Source organism: Perna viridis, chromosome 14 (genome assembly GCF_037379345.1).
Source record: "Perna viridis isolate PV_CMFRI_1.1 ecotype Kerala chromosome 14, ASM3737934v1, whole genome shotgun sequence".
NCBI classification, from domain to species: domain Eukaryota; kingdom Metazoa; phylum Mollusca; class Bivalvia; order Mytilida; family Mytilidae; genus Perna; species Perna viridis.
The window spans coordinates 2,823,659-2,844,381 of record NC_142458.1 but is presented as its reverse complement, the minus strand read 5'-3'; the positions used below and the strand labels follow the sequence as shown (position 1 = coordinate 2,844,381).

Below are 20,723 nucleotides of genomic sequence, written 5' to 3'. Positions count from 1 at the left end.
CAAAGACCAGACAAAGTAAAAAGCAGACACACACAAAATAGAACATAAAGTAACCAAAATAATATATACAAAGCAACAAAAGTAAATGAGCAACTGGGACTCCACTACGGATTTGGAGCACGGACCAGGTGCACCGATAGTGTTAGCTTCCTCTGCTTTTCTAAAATTGCGAATTTACAGGAAGTACGTAATGGCTTAACCTCAGGTCGTGTTTGATCATTTTTTTTTTTTTTTTTTTGGAAATTCATGTATAAATATTAAGTAAAATCAAAGGATAAGTATTTCTTGTTTTGTTAAAGGCTCCCGGTGATTTTTCACTTCTAGGGCTTATGAAACAAAAACAAAAAATAGTATGGATGACTACTCTTAGTCGTTGCAATATCACTGTCATTATTATCGGTTTCATAGTATGTGTACCTAAATCGTTGGCAACTAACGAATAATGACAAGCATAGGCATTTTCACGAAAAAAAATCTGTATATCCAGTACCCGTATGAGATAAACTTCCCATTCTATGGGGTATGGGTCAATGGGGCAATAGGGGATGGGTAATAGGGGATGGGGAATGGGGCATGGGGCAATGGGGAATGTGGCTTTCGAAATGGGGTAAATGAATAGGGCAATGGGCACGGGGCGAGGGAATAATTTTGTTTGGTCAATCAAACAAATTGTTCTGCCTTTTTTCCGTTAGCAATGTACCTATCATAACTCTATGACAGCAATTAAGATAATTTTTAAACAAGCTTGTTTTAGACTATTTGTTTAATTATAACAGGTGTTGCAGTTCATTATTCATTGACATATTTTTTTTCAAATGTTAACCGGAAGTACATTTGTAAAATATTTAACTTCTGCTCGTTATAGATTGTAAATGTTCGCGCTCACACGATTTCTAAAAGTACATCATTTTTTAAATTTTTTAATTTTGAATATTTTTGGGAGGAAATTCTGAAGAAATATGCAATTTTTTTAGAAACAATCGTAAATAATGTGTCAAAGCCACACACATGATACTTTTTTTGACACTTTTAACATTTTAAACAATAATATAAGACCATTATGGATATTTTAAGTGTTCGCACTCATTTAATTCTCAAAATATCTCATTTTCAAGAATTAGGTTAGAAATATATGTATAACAACAATCGAAAAAAATCTGATCTGGAAAATTTTAACATTTATAAGAATAATTTTAGAAATCAAATTCATTCACAATTTATACATATATCTATAGTTTTAAGATTATTTTGCATGATTATTTCTCATGCAGCTCGGGTTGGCGATAATACATGTAAACAATACAAATATCGCGTGATTTCGGTAATTCTCGAACTCGCCGGCGAGATTCTAAAATAAATATTGATAGCACAAAACTTTCTACATCCTAATGCATTATATGTGTTTAAGAAAACATTTACTTTACTTTTTCTTTTCGGAATAGGAAAGGCATTGGACAACGGGAAATAAGTCGATACAAAAGGGGATGGAGCTATGGGGAATGGGGCAATAGTGAATACGGTATTGGGCCATGGGGGACGGGGCAATTGGGGATAGGGCAATGGGGTATGGGGAAAGTGGGAAGTTTATCCCATACAGGGACTGTAGCAACTGTCCTTCAATTGAAAATGTAATTGGTAGATAATATTTGTTGTAATAGGATTGCAAAACCTTTTTATTGGACACAAAGAAAGCAATTTTTATTTGAAAAATCAAATAGCAAGGAAGAAATGAAGATATTTTTGTCGTATATGTTATAGGGTTCAACAAGATTGATAGGAATGGGTAACACATATCATTATGCACATTTGCCAATCTCCTTCAACCAAATAACCGAATAACACAAATAGAACTGCCAACTTTCTTCAACTAAACGAATGCAAACATAGACTATCACAAATAAAATCACCAACATTCTTCAACTAACCAAAGGCATACAAATACTAACAGATAAACATTTGCAATATTTTAATGAAATCGTAAAACGAAAACAAACAAAAAAACAACAAAAAACAACAAAAAAAAACATGTAAAAATATAAAACAAACAACATTTAAATTCCGTATATGCATCTGACAATATAATATAAGCTTGGTCAAGAAAGGGGTTAAACAATCTCATATATTAAACTTTGAAAATTTCAATCAATAATATGAGTAAAAATGTTGGCTTTCTCCACATAGGCCAAGAATCGACAAGACAAATAATGCGGATGGTAAGAAAAACAATTTTTATAACACTGTACATAAAATAGATACATGTTAATAAAAAGATGGATATTTAGACTAGCAAGTGATTCAAGCAAACAGTTGTATTATATTATGTAAATGAATATTTATAGCAACAAAGGCAAGTAAGACAGACGGACAAAGCAGCTTTTTGCCATTTACAATTATTTGTTCTTTTGGCCCGAGCAGGAGGTGTAATGGAATGCCTCTTAAAACCGAAATATGACATACATGAGAACAACATTAGAATTCATTACATAATAATACACCAATTGCACCTAGTAGGAGGTGTATTGTAATGCATATAAAATAAAAATGACACGTAACACGCGATAAGTAGGTAAAAATACAACAACCCCACTAGGAATACAATTTTCAACTCAAGTCAATCATGGGTCTTAAAAAACCTTACTACAAAATGCAACGCTGTACGTTTTTATCAATGTATATCAAGGTCTTAAAACAGAATTACGTCACATTGACGTCATACACGTACAATATAGACATATATTGTTTGTTCCATGAAATAACCCACGATGATCTTTGTTCGGTTTAGAGAGGTACTTGGTTTGTCAAGGTTCAAAATACATTTAAATGTATATGTATGAACTTTAAGCGAAAGTGTATTGTTCTTGCACGGTTTCGGATTTTTCAAAAACAAACTATAATTATATTTGAGCAAAACTGTTTTGTTTTCCTTACCTCTTTCGTCTACCACAGACTTTTATGAGCATTGTAATTTTAAAATCAATAAATTAACAAAAATAAGTAATAAGGAATATTGAGTTATCTTTTAATTATATGATAAATTGGGAATAGGGATGGTGTATTGGTTATAGGGATTTGAACGGGCAGGATAGAGAAATCATTTTTTACACATAAAATAAATACCTTGAATTTTATTTAAAATCTAAATTTTAAGGAATTGAAAACAATTGTGATTAAATTTAATAATGTAAATGTGTGATAAAAAATGCAATATTTTTTTTTTCTATGGGGAATGAGGATTTGGATAATAAAGAATGGGAGATAGGATAAACTGGAAGTTTATACCCTTCAAGTGCTGAACATATCAGATTCACCAAAATTCCTATCTTTTTGAATGAAAAATACATCTTAGCAACTGTTTCTTCTAGTACGATACTGAAGAGATTTTGTTGTTCTGAAGTTGATTTCTTTCGCGATATTGCAAATCGAGCAATTCCATTTCTTGATCATTTGATATTGGATCAACTTTTTGTGATTTATGAGTTAACCGCCAGTACGCCTTAAGCCATCGGACCTGTCGAGAAAAGACAGGAACACAGAGAAACACAATACCATAGGAAGAATCTAGAAACCTGATTAGCACGTCAATAGGCAAGAATGTCTCATTACTCACTGCAAAATAAATGTATTGTATCAAAAAGCGAAAAAACTGTACAACTATCACGATAGAGTAGAATATTGCCATTCGTCTGTTTGTAGAAGTATTGGTTTGTAGTATTGGATTCCACCATGTTCTGATCCACACCAAGAAAACAAGTATGACATTGGTTGTAGAAATAGCCATCATCAATGGCTTAAAAGTTATTTCAATTATGTCTTGGTTTTTAAGAAAACAAAAGTCTCCGCCATAGCCAAAAATGTAAGTGTTCTGCTCGATTACTTTGATCTTAAAATCAGAATTGGAATTATTTGTATCATTTGCATTGATAGAGATCTCACCACCATGAATACCATCATAACTTGTTGACAATTGTGTTGATAACATACATGCAAAAACAGTAGTTTGATGAGCAATGAAATAGCCTATCACGCTGCGACGACATATGTATCGACCTGTGTTTGGTTTGAAAAGCCACAAAAGTCTGAATATATGCCCAATACATACGGTCGCCCAAAGTACATTAGATATCATGATATAATGAATGAACATACCTAAGAAAGGACAACCAATACTTTTTGGCTCTATCGATTTACTGATATGCATAATGATGCATATGTACTTTAAGATTTGAAACGATGCGAAAATCATGTTGTTAAGTCCAGGAACATTTCTCAGTTGCTTAAAACAAGCATATAATACAAGTAGAAAAAAGAGCGAGACAATCGACAAAATCATAATAAAAATAAAAAAAATTTTAAGAAATTTAAACGGTGCCATGATACATTTTAGAAAGTCTAGGATTTCAGAATCCGAGTTATTTCGACAAATTAATGTTTTATTCATTTCGATGATTGTACTGTTTTGCTGATATCTGATGTGCGATACGTCAGTCACATTGAAACTACTTCTATCTACCATGCATTTATAATAGTTCACATACTTATTGATTTCTTTAAGGTAGCATAACCCAAGTAGTACTGTTGAATTCAGATACTCGTAGCACTGGAACATCTCTACCTCTGTGTTGATCTCTCCTTTCAATTTTGTATGCCTTTGAGGTTGCGACACATTGTTTGTTGAACTATATATTTGTATAAGCTGTTCGGATACTCTCTTACACTCTATTTCGATCATCTATAAAAAAAAAAGCTAACATTGATATGTATGACGATACGTTTCATTTCTGGGCATTGTTCAATATCTTTTTTTGTGTCAATATAACTTCAAATAAATAAATATTTTGTTTTTGTCTCGATATCATCTCGGGATATCTATGTTCGAAAGAATGATACAGATTTGGCATGGTATAATTTTCCCATTTACACCATATACCACCAGCAAGTTTTCTTTTTCCTTTTATTCCAACACTATTTTCCATTAGAGTTCGATAATCACATACACATTTTGTATATTACGTGCTTTTTATGATATCACTACAGTATCGTCTAAATTGATAGTTGCATAATACGTTTTTCTTGCATACATGTACCTAAGTAGCAGTCTTTTGTTACTTTGTATGTATAATTTTAGTTACTCTATGTTCTTTGTTGTGTAGATCTGTTTTCCATGTCTGGTCTTTGTCCCTGGATTACATTCTTTTGATTACCGCTATAACCTTGATTCCATTGAGTACTCTTCATAAAAATCAGAAAAAAGTGATTCATGCACGCTTTTGGGATAAAAATTATATAGATTGTACTTGACATTGGTTTTTAAGAGATATCGTTCTTGATTTGGTTTCGATTTGTTGATTTTTATGGGAGATAAATGTATGGTTTTCTAAAATGTGCAGATCTAAATGCAGAAATAATTATCGTTATGTGAATATGTGTAGAGCATATGTAGACATAAAATAGCATCATTTGTTTGGTGGGTACTTCTACACCATAGATCACTTTACCATATGCAGTGTCTGAATTTTTTGTGGACAGGTGCTTAATATTACGGCTATTGAAGAGAAGTAACTTTTTACCACACATGTAGATCATTTCTGAATTGGCAATATATAAGATTTTCTTGTTTGAACAATATAAGTAAAAACAAATATGTTTATTTTTGTGGTACATGTGTATAAATGTGAACGAGAAAATAATTTCTCTAGAGTTTCAATAGGTTTTGCCCAAGTAATTTTTAATTATGAAAACCTCAGACGGAATAGAAAGGAGTTCATATAAACTTCTCAAATAACATTTTTAAGGTGTGTTCAATGAAATTATGTATTAAAGAGGCAATAACCCTACTTATAATAGAAATAACGGTCAAAAACGGACTAATAGGTTTAAATAAACACAATGCGAATCCTAAAAGCTAAAGCCCGTAACAGTATGTGTATATATTATACATGTTGAAAGTGTTAAGTGCCATGTCATAGAAAATTCAAAATTTGTTTGGACATGTATATGATGTCATTCCTGAGTCCAAAAACAGTGTGTTTTTGAATGCATTTATAAATTTCTTTTAAGAAAATTGAAGTATCCTCCAGGTTTAATTAGAACAGTGTTTTGTGAATATTATTTGAACTCATTTTGTATTGAAATAGAAACCCTTTCAAAAACACATACTATTTATTTCTGGATTTGTTTAAGTTTGTAATGTTATACCAGATGTTATTCACTTTCTGCTCTATTTAAATATTTTTGTAAATAATGCTCTAGAGAAAAAATATTTCAAAGGGAGATAATTCATAGATGTCTTCAGCAATAGCACTATACATTAATTGGACATATCATAACTAGCAAGTGGTACATCTGATTTATATTGGCCAATTTAACTACAATTTGAAAATCATCGTGTGCGACTTGCCTTTTACAAATCTGTTTGTTTTTTTAAGAAGCTGTAATATGTAATACATACAAAAAAAAAACAACGGCTACATTGTTTTTATTAAATTACTTTATGGGTCTATATTAAAACTTATAATTATTCACTCAATCTGCCTAGATTTCGGAGATTAAATTCACATCTGAAACTTTCTATTTTCATTTAAAATTTAGTGTCTTTTATCTTAGTTATCTCACATCACTTTGAATTCCACAATATATTTTATATAATTTGCATTTTCTATGGAAAGACACATGTTTATATATTAAAACTATAACATCTTAAATAAATATTAAAAGACATATACATATTTATATTTCCCAACCATTTATCACATCTTGGATATCTTTCTCAGCTAGAGTGATACTTGAGTAAATTGGATATTCAATAAATCGAGAAACGTAAATATATCTAATTGTTTGCATTTTTCTTAGAACAAGTAATGCTTTGATATAAATAGACGATTCTTATATTGCGTGTAAAAAAGTAATATTATAATGAAAATTAAAAAAAAACAACACGCTTTCGTCGTCGTGCCTGTAGCAACAGACTCGTGGCTTGAATCTTTTTAGAAAGGGGGTTCGAAGGATGCATATTAGGACTTAAACAATTTAAGCTCGTTTTAAAGGTATTTATCACGTATTTGCTTCCAAGGAGGATGGGTCGTAGTAACTCCCTTTGAACCTTCTTTCTATGGGTATAAACATGAAAAACACATATTTCATTAAGAGTGTTCGCTAGGCACAAAGGATTTCAAAATGTTTCGAAATGTTTTAAGATTAGTATATAAATAGAAAAACATGCTAGGTCAGTGTATTCTTTTCTTAGATATGAGCATTTAATTCTCTGGGTTTCCCATTGCTGTTGTCTTAGTCGGTTTAAATATCAAAAACCCTGACAAAATAACAACAAGTTCATTACAAATTATCTAAAATAAACATACCTATGTTTAATGAAATTATGAAAAAAAAGTTTTTAGTCGTAAGGCAGATAAACTAGAGTAGTCTGAAAATCTGACAAAAATGCATGAACATGGGCACCGAACATCTTTCAGCATCATATTTGTATTGATAAGTTTCTTACCTTTTTACGAATATAAGGAGGAAATGTCTCAAGGGTCGTTTTGTTCCTAATCTGTATTACTGTTTCCTTCCTACTCAGTTTGTAACCAGAAAATGCATCAAAAAATGAGAAAGAATCAGGAAGTCCACTTTTTTCCATCCATATTACATTCTTTTGACTAAATGATCCACATAAAAATAAAGATTCTCTTCCATCGATGACTTTTCTGTAACTGAGCACTTCCAAATACCTATCTGAAAGAGTAATCAAGGGAACCAAGGTTATAGCGGTAATCAAAAGAATATAATCCCGGGACAAAGACCAGACATGGAAAACAGACACACACAACAAAGAACATAAAGTAACTAAAATCATACATACAAAGTAACAAATGTAAATGAGCAACTCGGACTCCACTAAAAACTGGGAGCATGGACCAGGTGCACCGGTAGGGTAAGCGTCCTCTGCTTTTAAGTACACCTCATGAAACGTGTAACAATCCCATTTTAGCGTGCTTCGTGTGCGTGTATCGCGTCCTTCGAGCGTGTGTTTTGTGGGATCGTGTATCGTGCAGCATTGGATTCGTATGTGCACACTTCGTACTTCGTTCTTCGTGTATTTTGCAACGTTCGTCGTGCAATGGTTCTGTATTATGATGGGATGATAAAAATAGCTCCTACGGTAGATCATTTTACGGAATATCGTTGTAATTTCGTATTCTGTGTCAAAATCAGTGTCCCTTTTGCATTAAAACAAATTCAGGAATCAATACATGTAGGAAATAATTGGTTTCAAACAATTGTATATTATATGTATATAAAATAGAAAACTGCCAAAATTTGAAGGACCTACCGAAATGGTCGGCGAAATATTGAGAATATTTTACCCCAGTTTTATTAAATTTCAATGTTTGCATACTCCAAGTTCAGTGAAAATATTTTCGCATTAATCAGTATTGTGAAGCCTTTCTAAATCGAACTCTGAATAATCCAAACATATGTCTACAATATAAAAATTACTTTTTGATTTCATTCCTACACATTGAAATGTGTTTTGAACCTAATCTAACAGACACCTGTTTAAACCAAAGAAATTCGTCCAAAAGCGGTTTCGATTAGACAGATATAACAGAAGCCTAAAGTAATTGAACTGCACTAGTAGTCTAATACAAGTTCGCTCGACAAGACGGTGAAATCTGTATTAATCAGTCATTACAAAGAATAAATTGTATCGATTACTGTTTCTAATATCATAAAAAAAATGAGTCTAACTTAAAATATCAGTTATAATAACTTGACAAACACATTCTAGTTATTTGTTTTTTTATATTGACACTCCGAAGTTAAGTTTGTGTGTGCACCACTGAATTTTATACGTCAAAAAACTATGACAAAACATGTTTAATTCTAATGATTCTTTGAATTACGTATTATTCCCATTTTTTCTATATGGCCATAAAGACCCTTATGAACGTAAATATTGAATTGTTTTTTTGCGCAATTTGTGCATGTGCATGTTTTCAACAGTGCAATCATGTATTAAAGTTTAGTCCATTGTTTTGAAAGGTAAAATGTGATAAAGTGATATTCTGTAAATAAAACTTTTTTTTCTAAAACAATCCTCGGATAATGTCCGCCCCAAATTTTATTTGAAAATAAAACAACAATGTACAAATATGAGCCTGTCCCCTCATCCCCCTACTTTGATTGAATCCACGTTTTATAAATTTATGATGCTTCCAGTGTGTTAGGTAGCATCCTGAAAAATCGTTTACAGCTATTTATTTCGATTTCGTTGAAATACAGAGGCAAGTAAAGTACCACTTAGAAATTTGTCGTCGAGATACATAAGTATTTATGAGGCTGAACTCCTAGATTATTGACTGATCTGTATTCAAGTTCATAAGCATCCTTTTTTTATTTTTGTTTTGTTTTTTTTTTGTTTTTGTTTTTGTTTTTTGTTGTTTTTGTTTTTGTTTTTGTTTTGTTTTGTTTGTTTTTTTTAACCATTATGAATACTCCATTCAGAAGTTATTTACACTGCAGAGATTAATGAATGCACACATTTAATAATGCCAAAAACGTCTATTACGTAACAATCGCACGTGGATTTTTTTTCAACCAATGAAAAATTTGGTTATAATGTAAGCTGGTTAGAAGATATAAAGTGGATTCTTAATGCCCCACTGTCCCAGTGCTATTACAAGTACAACAAAAAATATGTATCTTCAATGGAATATGTAAAATATCCTGTATATCTGTTTGACAGTTTACTTGGCATGTATATTATTTCTTTGATATATATTTTGAAGATGAAAGACAAAGTAATAAAGAGAACCAAGAATGTTATAGTCCAGGGATAAAGACTGGAGAAAACAGATACAAACACCAAAGAAGAGGAAATAACACAAATAACGCATACAAAGAAACAAAGGAAATGAGCACCTAAAAACTGGGAGCATGGATCAGATACATCGATACGTAAGGCACCATCGACTGAGTTCTTCGTTACATATTGAAAAAAAATCCCATATGTATTACCTTCGATTATTCTTATGTTTCGCACTTCATTGACACAATTTCCCATTGTTCTTTCAGTGTGAAATATGACAGCGAATACGAATAACCAATTCTAAAATGAAAAGAAAAAAATAAATATTTTAATGATGATAAACAAGCTCATTAATTTAATTGAGTATCAGTCTTTCAAAAAATCAGAGAGAATTTGATTTATGCATGTCAAAAATCAACCTAAATCAGTTTTATTTCATGTTCAGAAAAAAGTTACTGATCACATAAACAGTCTTTGTTTTCCATTTCGTTTTTTGACATTTTGAGATGAAAATATATAAATTGTGTTTTTTATTGCATTTTGTCAAGAAATACATTGATCGATGCAGTATGAGTTTGGTTGATTTAAGTGGGAGTTGTATGTTTTTTTTTCACAAAAAGTACAAATCTGGACATAGAAAGGATTATTGTTATTAAAGTAGCACTCAAACGTAGAATCATGCTGTATGAAATTCATGTTTGGAAAGCTAACATATTTTTTTTGAAATATGTTTTACATTTTGTCTAAAATGTTAAAGTTTACAGGAATTAATATATGGCTTATCATATAAATTATATTCATAAGAGATACAAATTATAAAGAAATAATTATATCATTCAAAAGGTAAAGAGACAACCCTGTAAATGACAATGATTCGATGGAATTTTCTCCTAACACAAACCGACTGAAATTAATGACTATACACTATTTGTGGCCTTTTTGGGTTTATAGCTTAGGTTTTGTATTCAAATTATTAAATTCCGGTCCTCAGATTAATCAAAACGATCATTCCAATTAACCGTTCACTTTCAATTATACTTATCTTTGTACAGCATGACCATGCTGATGGGGTCTTTCAAGAAACAGAAGCTATTCGTACCACAAACATAGAAGTTGTTAATGATGAGTGTTTTTCCTTATTTTTCTGCGTATACATTTTTATGATTGTTTGCTATGTTATATATGTTTCTAGTCCGCTGTCTTTTGTCCTTTTATAAGGCTAAATTTGCTTGTTTACATGGCTATTTCTTTTTATTTTACCTCTGGGGTCTCAATAACCACTTCCCAGTCAAATGGCCACCCCCTCCCACTATGTAGTACCAAAAACACACTGAACCTAAACCTATGCATTGTAAGTGTATTATTTGTCTGTATTCTGATTAAAAGTAGTCAAAATAAAGATGAGAATGTGTACTTTAAAATCATATTGTAATTTGCTACAAAAGTGTACGAATATTGTTTACATGTGTGAGTAATTTTCCTCCATTAATGACTTTGAAAGCCTTATTTTCCGAGCTTTGCAGTGGTATGCAACTTACGGTATAATTTGTCCCGGAAATTCACAGTCAAACATTGAAAATTTCTTTTTTAACATATAAAGCAATGAAAGCAACATATTTTGCCTTCAGAAAACAGGAATCAGCTCTAATCAAATATTACTTTACCATTAAAAACCAGTCATTTCAAAATGAAACCAACTTTGAAGATAATGTATAAAGAGAGATAACTCCAGACATATTGAAAGCATATAAGCTCGGGTATGCATTGCGTCTCACAATATCCATTTTTGTTTCCATGACGATATCGTCCTGATTGTCACAATATATTTGAAAGTCATTCAACATGTTCAAAGTACTTCTCCCCTTCATATAGTTGCAACATAGGAACGTAACTTTAAACAAATGTAGTAAATGCAATGTACAATAATCAAAAATATTAACCAAAGAATGAGAAGATGCAAGTAATTACCGTTTAGATGTGGTTGAAATTAAAAAAGGGTTATTCTATACCAAATGGTGTTTTATGACCGATTTGTTCACCGTGTCATCGTGTTCCTTTTCACTTTGGTCTACCACGATCTTGACTTTTTATGAGCGACCCGGTGGGTGGTTCTATAAGGCACCAAGAACGCTTATATAACCGTTAAATCTGTTTCGATTTCCGGTTTTAATTGAGTACGGTTTGGTCATATTTTTTCTTTTGTTTCCTTGTACGTACTATTTTGGTTATTTCGTGTTCCACGCTGTGTCTTTTTTTCCTGAGTTGACTTTATCCTGGGAATAATCTTTAAATTTCCACAAAAGTGTTTCACTCTAATGTAATAGCATCTAGGTAAACATACATAAAAATGTGTTTCATTAATTTCAAAGCCTCAAAAATAAGTCTTAATTAACTGATAAACATAAACCAAATAAGACTGACATCTCAGCACGCATCATTATTATGACATATCTAAGGCACTAGTATGTTCCTGGTACATCACGTGAAACAAAATTTCAGTGAAGTAGAAAATATAATTCAAAACAAATGTAGGATCAAAATATTAAAATCTGATATGGTTTTGAACAAACATCAAGAAAGGGTACAAAAATAAAACGGATGATTGAAAATATTTGAAACAGCACAGCAGGCCTTTAGGCAAATAGTAGAATTAAATTAAACTACTCTTTTATAGCTTTTTTATAGCACAAATACAGATTACGGGAAAAACAATTGTTTCTTATGTTTGTTTAGCGCTAAAATTTAAAATTCAAGAATATTAACTTCTTTAATTTGTTAAAAAGTCTTTCAAAAATCTTTTTTTTTTTTTCAAATAACTTGATTTTCTTTTCAATTCAATGGAATTGTCTCTAAAATTAAAATAAACATTTATATATTTTGCAACATCCCTTCGCGCTAGAAGTCTAACATATAGGCTTCTGGAACAGGGTTATGTTGCTACAAGATTGAAGTCGTCAATACAAAAGTTTTATGGCCGTCAAATCGTGAATCGTTACGATGTATCCATCTGCGCCATGAAAACTGATTTATTCAACGTGTCATAGTTTTCCTTTCCTCTTTCGTCTACCCCGGACTCGACTCATTATAAGCAACTCGGCGGATGTTTCTAGAAAATCAGTGGATGCTTACCCTACCGGTGCACCTGATCCATGCTCCTAGTCTTTAGTGGAGTCTGAGTTACTCATTTACTTTTGTTACTTTCTATGTATGCTTTTAGTTACTTTATATTCTTTGTTGTGTTTGTCTGTTTTCCATGTCTGGTTTTTGTCCCTGGATTACATTCTATTGATTATCGCCATAATCTTGGTTCCCTTGATTATTCTGCATGATTGAGTAATGTATAGACAAAATATATGATCTTTTTGTTCGTCTAATAACTTGTGTATATTAAAGTCAACCGAAATGTAAAAGTCAATTACATTTAAAATATTTTTTTAAACCTTATTCACTTTCATCATTTTTATTTGTGACCAAATGTACATTCTTCCCACTTTTAAGGCTGTTTACATATAATAATAATGTAAAGTGCCAATTTACGTCATAGATAGTGCTGCCGTCTGGTAATTTAGCAGTAAGGGAGATTGTCTTATAGCAAAGATGGCTTTACCCTGTAACTACAAATTTGGGCCAAATATCCTCTTTCTTTATATAATTAAGAACAATATAGAAAAATGAACTTCAGATTATTCTTGTTTCATGTAAAGATTATCAACATATCCCATATGTTGAAAAGGGTTCCTTTTCCCTTTAAATTCAAATATAACTTTCAATAAAATTTCAAATAAATTTCATATAATATTTTAAAACTTTATTTCCACATATTCTCCATTCAAGATCCCCATCACCCCCATACACTATCACCATTCCCATCTCAATTCACCTTCTCCCCATTTCCAATAGTATGGGAAGTTTTCTAAATAAAAGTACTGTTAAAACGCCAATAAGTAGAAATGAATTGCAGAGAAAAGACACTTTCCACCATTTGTCAAAAGTGTGTCATCCTTCAGATTAAACACTACAAAGCGTATTTTTGCAACGGCTAAACATAAAGTAATATCTTTGAAAATATCTAACAGAGATCATGTTAGATTTTAAAACACTTATTAATATGAAAAGGTAATCAAATGAACCAAGAGTCTTATGAAAATCAGAAGAATGTAACCCAGGGACGAAGACCACACATAGAAAAAAGACAAACACAACAAAAACTTAAAATAACCAAAATAATACATACAAAGTAACAAAAGTAAATGAGCAACACGGACACCACTAATAACTGGGAGCATGGACAAGGCGCGCCGGTAGGGTAAGCGTCCTCTGCTTTTCTACAAACACCCGCCAAGTTGCTTATAAAAATTCAAGTCCGGGGAGACGAAAGAAGAACGGAAAACACGTTGAATAAATTAGTTTTCATTCTGCAGATGGATACACGGTAATGATCCACGAACTGATGATGACGACCATAAAACATCTGTAGTCATGACTCAATTTTGTAGCAACATAACCCTGTTCCAGAAGCCTAATTGTAAGAAGTCTAGCGCGATACAAAAGAGTATGCGGAGTTACACTAAGCTCTGGCATAAAGTATGAGTTGTGATATAAAAACTCCATACGCATGAGTTGAAGGGATGTTGTCACAGATGACATGTGACAATACGGAATGAAAGGTCATCGCATTTGTCGTATAGTTCAGTCAATAACTTTCCTTTACCGTCGATCTCTAAGTGAAGGTCACGAAACGAGACTGACGTCAGTGTCTGTAGTATCTTTTTATCTCAAATTCTTTGGTGATAGATGCGATGCATCAAACCCCCGAAAAAGGACTGTTTAACAATAATATCTCTACAGCGGAACTGGGATTAAAAGATTTAGCTAAACGAATTTCTTTCTTTTGAATTATATCAGCTATAAAGTTAACCGTATCAGATTAAAAGAATAGCTCAGCAAGCAGAGGAGCACAATTTGTTTCCGAAAGAACGCGTCCACCACACTGGACAAATATGTCGTCGATATGTCGGGTCTTTGTCCCTGGATTACATTCTTTTGATTACCCTATAAGCTTGGTTCCCTTGATTACTATTTTATGCGTTTTGAAATTAAAGACCTCCCCGCCTTTACCCACTTTAACAGAGAGGTAATGTCTTCATGTTTTTGTTTTATCCATTTTCTTGCGTGGTCCTCGACGGCATCCATAAAAACTTTAGTTATAATACCAAGTAATGGAGCGTCGTTCACTCCTTATCCGTCTTATCCGATTTTTTTTCAAATAAATTCATCATATTTATGTTATTGTTTTATTTGCTTGAAAGGTTTTCTCTACTTTTGATTCCGTCATTGCACCCATAAGGTATTGCAGTACCTAGTTGGCGTATCCACTATTCCTCACTTTCCCTACGGTAGTTTTAACTTAGGACAGGGAATATATATAATTTTATTAAACCAAAACTTCAAAAGACAGATTATCAATGAATATGTAATTTAAGTTGATAAATAAATATGATACGGCAAATGCAGTTGGGTTTCTATGATGAGGGTAGTGATTTTTCTGTGGTGAAAGAGGAATTTCCTATGAGGAATGTGAATTTGGGGAAATGGAGGATGGTGTATGCTGTAGATGGAAAGTTTATACCATTCAAGTGATGTATTAGTGCTTATTAGTAAGTAACATGAGTATTTTGATACGTCGTAACTAAGGAAACACAGTAAGGTATGTGAAGGAAATGGGGTTTGAACTTAAAGTTTTTTATATAAGTATTTCAAATCTAATTATGCTTTATTTCTTCCAGAAAAAGGAGATTAGATTAGATCGGTTCTTCCGAAATATAAACGTTTGAAATGATCTGAACTGGGTTTGATCTGTTAATTATGAATTATTAGTGTTTTATTTTTACAGGAAATGTAGATGGGGTTTGATTACTTAATTTCTACAGTGAGTTCAAATTAATATGTTATTTCTTCAGACAAACAAACATGATAATAACACTTAGGAAATGAGAAAATCAAAATTTGTCTTACCATAATGTCCAATTTCTTCAGACAAACAAACATGATAATAAAACTTAGGAAATGAGAAAATCAAAATTTGTCTTACCATAATGTCCAATCGTTCTAACTCCGATTTAACCTTTTTATATATTTTTTACATTAGTATTAGAGGACTGTAACATTTTAACAAATCAAATGCAATTAGCTTAATAAATGCCAAACAAAAAGTACATGTGATTTGGTATTTGTATATTATAAATGGTAGCTTAAGTGTAAGTATTTGTTAGAATCATGCATAGATGAGACAATCATGTATGCATGTAAAAATATCACCGATCTGACTATACGATTTCACTCAAGGATGGTTTCTAGATTATTTCTTGATCGCTGCATGATTGGACTTGTTCAGAATTGTTTTCAATATAATGTTGGAAAATAAGGTTTTGACTTCATTATCTGGCTTTGGGATGTCTAATTGCATTGCATTTCACTACAATTATAACTCAATTTACCAAATTGATATTGAAAACCTTGTTTTATTCCTTGATTCTGATGGTGCAAATAACTAAATTACAGTTTCAAAATGGTGGGGTTTTTCATACCCTATTTCACCCTTACCTGAATCTTACCGAGACTGACATTCATTAGGGTTTGAGAAAAAAATGGCAGTAGGAATACACTGAAAACTGTTTTAAAAAAACCTCGAAAAATCGAAAAACCTCTCTATAACAAAGTCTTTTACAGTTTCGAAATACATGTATCAATTCAAATAAATCTCATACCTTGCTTAAACGAGCACCTGTTTATACTGAACCTAGACAGCTAGAAAACTTGCCTAGAATAGAGAATTTAAAAGTCCCTTAATATCAATTTTAGTGTATTTCATACCTAACTAAACCATCTATCTGAACAGAAAAAAAGTTCAAAAGGGGTTCATCTGACCGACATTCATGTGACTTTCAGTAAAGGTTGTAATATAAAAAAAAACGTGCATTCATTTTTAATTTCATGTCACAGAAATAGCAAGGTATGTTTTGAAATGTAGATTAAATAATTGCAGATTTTTTTTTTATCTTTTCCTTGCTTTAAAACTCAATTGTTTGGTACATTCTAAGGAAATATTCCCAAAGATATCAGTGATCAAATACCGGAAACTTCAAATGAAGACTTCAAAGAGTGAAATGGTGGATTTTTTAGATTTCTACAATGCCACCTGCTTCGTAAAATAACATGCTTTTTGCATTTTATATAGAAACGTTTTTATTAGAAATGCTTCACTTTAACGCCTATAGACGATACGTTAAATAAAAGAACATTCACCTATTAAGTATTATCTTTTGTAATCGCTTATCCTAATGTAAAATCATATTCTATATCTATTTTGCATTAAATCGGTTCAAGAAGGACAACTCCATTTTTTTCTTATTATATAAGTATAAGACATGACAGTTTTTGGAGAAAGTATTTCCCTTTAATTCAGTATTTAGTTTATCATTTCGTATCGAATAGTGTTCATTCATAATTATGCATGTTATGTATTCTGAACCTTAACTAAGTACATCGGAACATTCCATGAAACATAAATAGAATGTTAAATCTAAAGAAAGTATATTTTATACTTTACATGAAATAAAACAGAAACAAATTATTTTGAAATGAATTTACATCTATTTCAATTCATATATTTATTTAAATTTATATATTTCTTATCCTAAAGGTAGTATACTGTGACGTATTATATGATATGCCTTCACAAGTTTGGTAAATACAGTTATACGTTTATTGAAATGAACTGAAAATGAACTTTTCAAGGGCAGATAATTTTGTGAAAACCTCATTTTTGGCATTTTATTAGAAATTTGTTGGCAAACTGAACCCCTGCCTTAACCAGGCAAATTTCAAAAAAACGATTGGTTTAGACAGGTTTTACTATATAATATCTAAACAAAAAAGTGTAAATGTAATTATCTGCACCAATGTTTATGGTATTTTCCTAGTTATCTTTGTCTGTTTTCCATGTCTGTTCTTTATCCCTGGATTACATTCCTTTGATTTCCGCTAGAATCTTGGATCCCTTAATAACCTGATACTAGATACAAGATACAACATTAATTTGTCGTCATGAACTTAAAGTCATATTCCGAAATATTACACAAAGACGTCGTTATCTCGGTCTTTCAAAAATTTGACCTTTCTGACGTTTAGATTGTAACTCGGTAATTCCAAAATTTATTCATCCATATTATATTACCTATTATACTAGATTTGTGAGATGTACGACCAATGTCTTGTGATTGATTTAAACATTATGTATATAATCAATAACTAGAGGAGTGATGCATATTATAACTTGTTATTTGACTGCGGTGGGTATCGGTATTGGTATGGTCAATATGTGCCTGATAAGTTTAGATGTAAGAAATTTGTGATGGTAATTGCACCAATCAAATTTGAGGATAATTCATATATTATGTTTGACTGGAATCCCTAGGCGAACAAATGAACGACCATCAATGATTTTTTTTGAAATTTCCATTTATAATCTCATAAAAGTTTGAGAGAAAACTACTCTCCGATAATTATTTGGTGTGCAAAGAAATTTTGATTATGACTATGTAATAAACAAATGTCGATCTTTTTGAAGTATTGCTATTGATCTTTCTTGTCATATCGATACTAATCAAATCGTCATATTTCATCACATTACTCATTTTCAACGAAAAAAACTTTCTGAATTCTGAATGGTCGAAATGATTTGCCGTAAATTAATCATCATGATAAGAATTTTGATTGAAGCAGAAGCCATATATTCTGAAAAAAATATTTGTTTTGTTTTTCCCCATTGACAATGTCATACATGATGCAGGTCGACTTTTTACGTTAAAATCATAAATCATCATTTGGTTATCGCATGACTTCATGCATATGTATTTAGCTTTATATAGTTTATTGAGTTATAACTTGCCTCGAATGATCATTCTAACAATACAGTTGATCTCAGCATCTATGTTGTGTCTGTGTTTTCGTAGAAAGTCTGTTTTTTCTGTTTTTAAGAATGACGTACGTGTCTCTATTAAGTATACTTTTATCGATGCCTTTAATTCAACAATATCTTATTATTTTTTAAACCCCCAATCACCCTCCGTCTGACGACTTATAGTACCTCCATGGGGTATAAGGCATGGAGCAGTAGGATTATGGACAACTGAAAAACGGGCATGAGGTTGATGAGGCAAAACACAGTTTGTATGTAGAGACACTGCATTAAGTAATAATCGTATTTGAAACATTGATATATGAATCAACGAAACATACACTATGCAGCAATGGTAATTTTTTTATTAATTGCTGAGCAAGGTTTGTAATACACAGATTAACTCTGCGATAAAGTAATGTTATATGATGTGTTTAAGTATCAGTCTCTATAAGAATCAGGCAGTGGATAAACATGGTATGGAAAACCAACCATTTTAGAAGCTTAGTTTGACTATTTGCACCATCAGAGTCAAGAATAAAGAATAAGCTGTACCATATCACTTTAGTATATTGAGTAATAATTTTATTCAAACGCACTGAAAATAAGCATTTAAAGGGCAGATAACTCTGTCCACAACCTATTTTTTTAATATTCTGATTATTTCCATTTTGCCTCATTCTTATAAAAACTTACACGAAAATATAATCTATTTTGTGTGCTAAGTAGTACTAAGTTAAGATTTTTCTACTTTATACCATATATTAATCTTTAATTTGATGTTTACTTCCTCATGAAGTTTCATTGTCATTCTTTGGAGCGGAGTAAATTTCTTAATCAATAATGCATATCATGATACCATGGGAAGTAGGAAATATTAATCATATTTCAAGAATGAAATGCATTGCTGTGTGACGTGTTCACTTTTGAAGCTGGTTATTCGTACCCTCCCGGAGCACTAAGTGTCACTTCTTTTTTTATGAATTGTATATTGCTAGTGCTTTAGTTTTTCAAGTGTGTACTGTCTTGCATTCAATTTTGTTTCATTTGTTTTTAATATAGAATTACGTTTTATTCTGTTATCCATATGCCGAATTCTTGAAGTAATTTTTCGATATTTAAGGTCGTTTATTACTATCAAATCGTGATCGTGAAATTCTAATGTCCATTCTTTTCCTTTAGATGCAGGTGTGAAAAGCTTTTTGAGATCCTGCAGACAAGCATATCGCATTACAAGCATCTCACAAAATTTGCTAAAATATATATTTTCTTATTGCCATACGGAATATTTCATTCATTGAATAACAACTGAATTTTTATTCAGAATATTGAAAACGTCGCTCAATTTTCGCTAGCTTCTGTTCTTTGTTAGGTGCGACAGTCTTCCCTGTATGGTGTTTTCACATGAATTACATTCTTTTGATTTGCCTAGATAAAATCAGCGAGTGCTCAACTGACCGAAAACCGCGCACAATTTTTACAACGGAATTGATAAATACCGAAGTGTTAACAGTGGGTAAATTCAAGTACGTAATAATCCAAAATTATGACCCAAACATGAACACATGAAACAGAGGTGATCTACAGTCATGATGCAGCGAATCGAACAATTTTTTTTTTCTGTTCAACAGCACTTTCGGACTGTATAGCTTATTCCGTTTAAACAAGTGTTCGGTTTCTACATGTTAGAATACATTTAAACTGACACAATGTGACTCAAATTAGTGTGTTAAGACAAGTCTGTCCAGTATTTGGTTAGGACATGTTAACCAACTTTTCATTTTTAAATGTACTAAGTCACGACCATTGAGGTGTATTCTTACTTCCGGTTTTTGCTCTGATATTTCATATATTTGTACGGATTTCATTTTGACTACTGTCTAGATCTGTTCGGTAGTTTTGATATTGCCCTTCATGTTTTCCTGTTTTACACGTAGATGTCCGTCTTTATATCTA

The 20,723-nt window shown here is 31.6% G+C and overlaps 1 protein-coding gene across 1 annotated transcript; it reads right to left on the bottom strand.

Moving 5' to 3' along the window:
* Positions 1-1,952: 1,952 nt before the first annotated feature.
* LOC148597741 (uncharacterized) lies at positions 1,953-15,909 on the bottom strand. The gene is made up of 4 exons (XM_088561059.1): positions 15,824-15,909; positions 10,018-10,108; positions 7,499-7,731; positions 1,953-4,729 (listed from the first exon to the last, which is right to left on the bottom strand). The coding sequence occupies exons 1-4, from the start codon at positions 15,854-15,856 to the stop codon at positions 3,359-3,361; spliced, it is 1,728 nt and encodes a 575-aa protein (XP_088417185.1). The 5' UTR covers positions 15,857-15,909; the 3' UTR covers positions 1,953-3,358.
* Between the last annotated feature and the right edge of the window lie 4,814 nt (positions 15,910-20,723).

What these genes read in the sequence shown, in the direction of transcription:
- LOC148597741 (XM_088561059.1), bottom strand. Translation starts at nt 15,856, where the DNA reads ATGTTTGTTTGTCTGAAGAAATTGGACATTATG. An exon ending in AAACATAAGAATAATCGAAG is followed by an intron (nt 7,732 to 10,017) that starts GTAATACATATG and finishes TTACTCTTTCAG; the next exon opens with ATAGGTATTTGGAAGTGCTC. An exon ending in CTCCTTATATTCGTAAAAAG is followed by an intron (nt 4,730 to 7,498) that starts GTAAGAAACTTA and finishes TTTTTTTTATAG; the next exon opens with ATGATCGAAATAGAGTGTAA.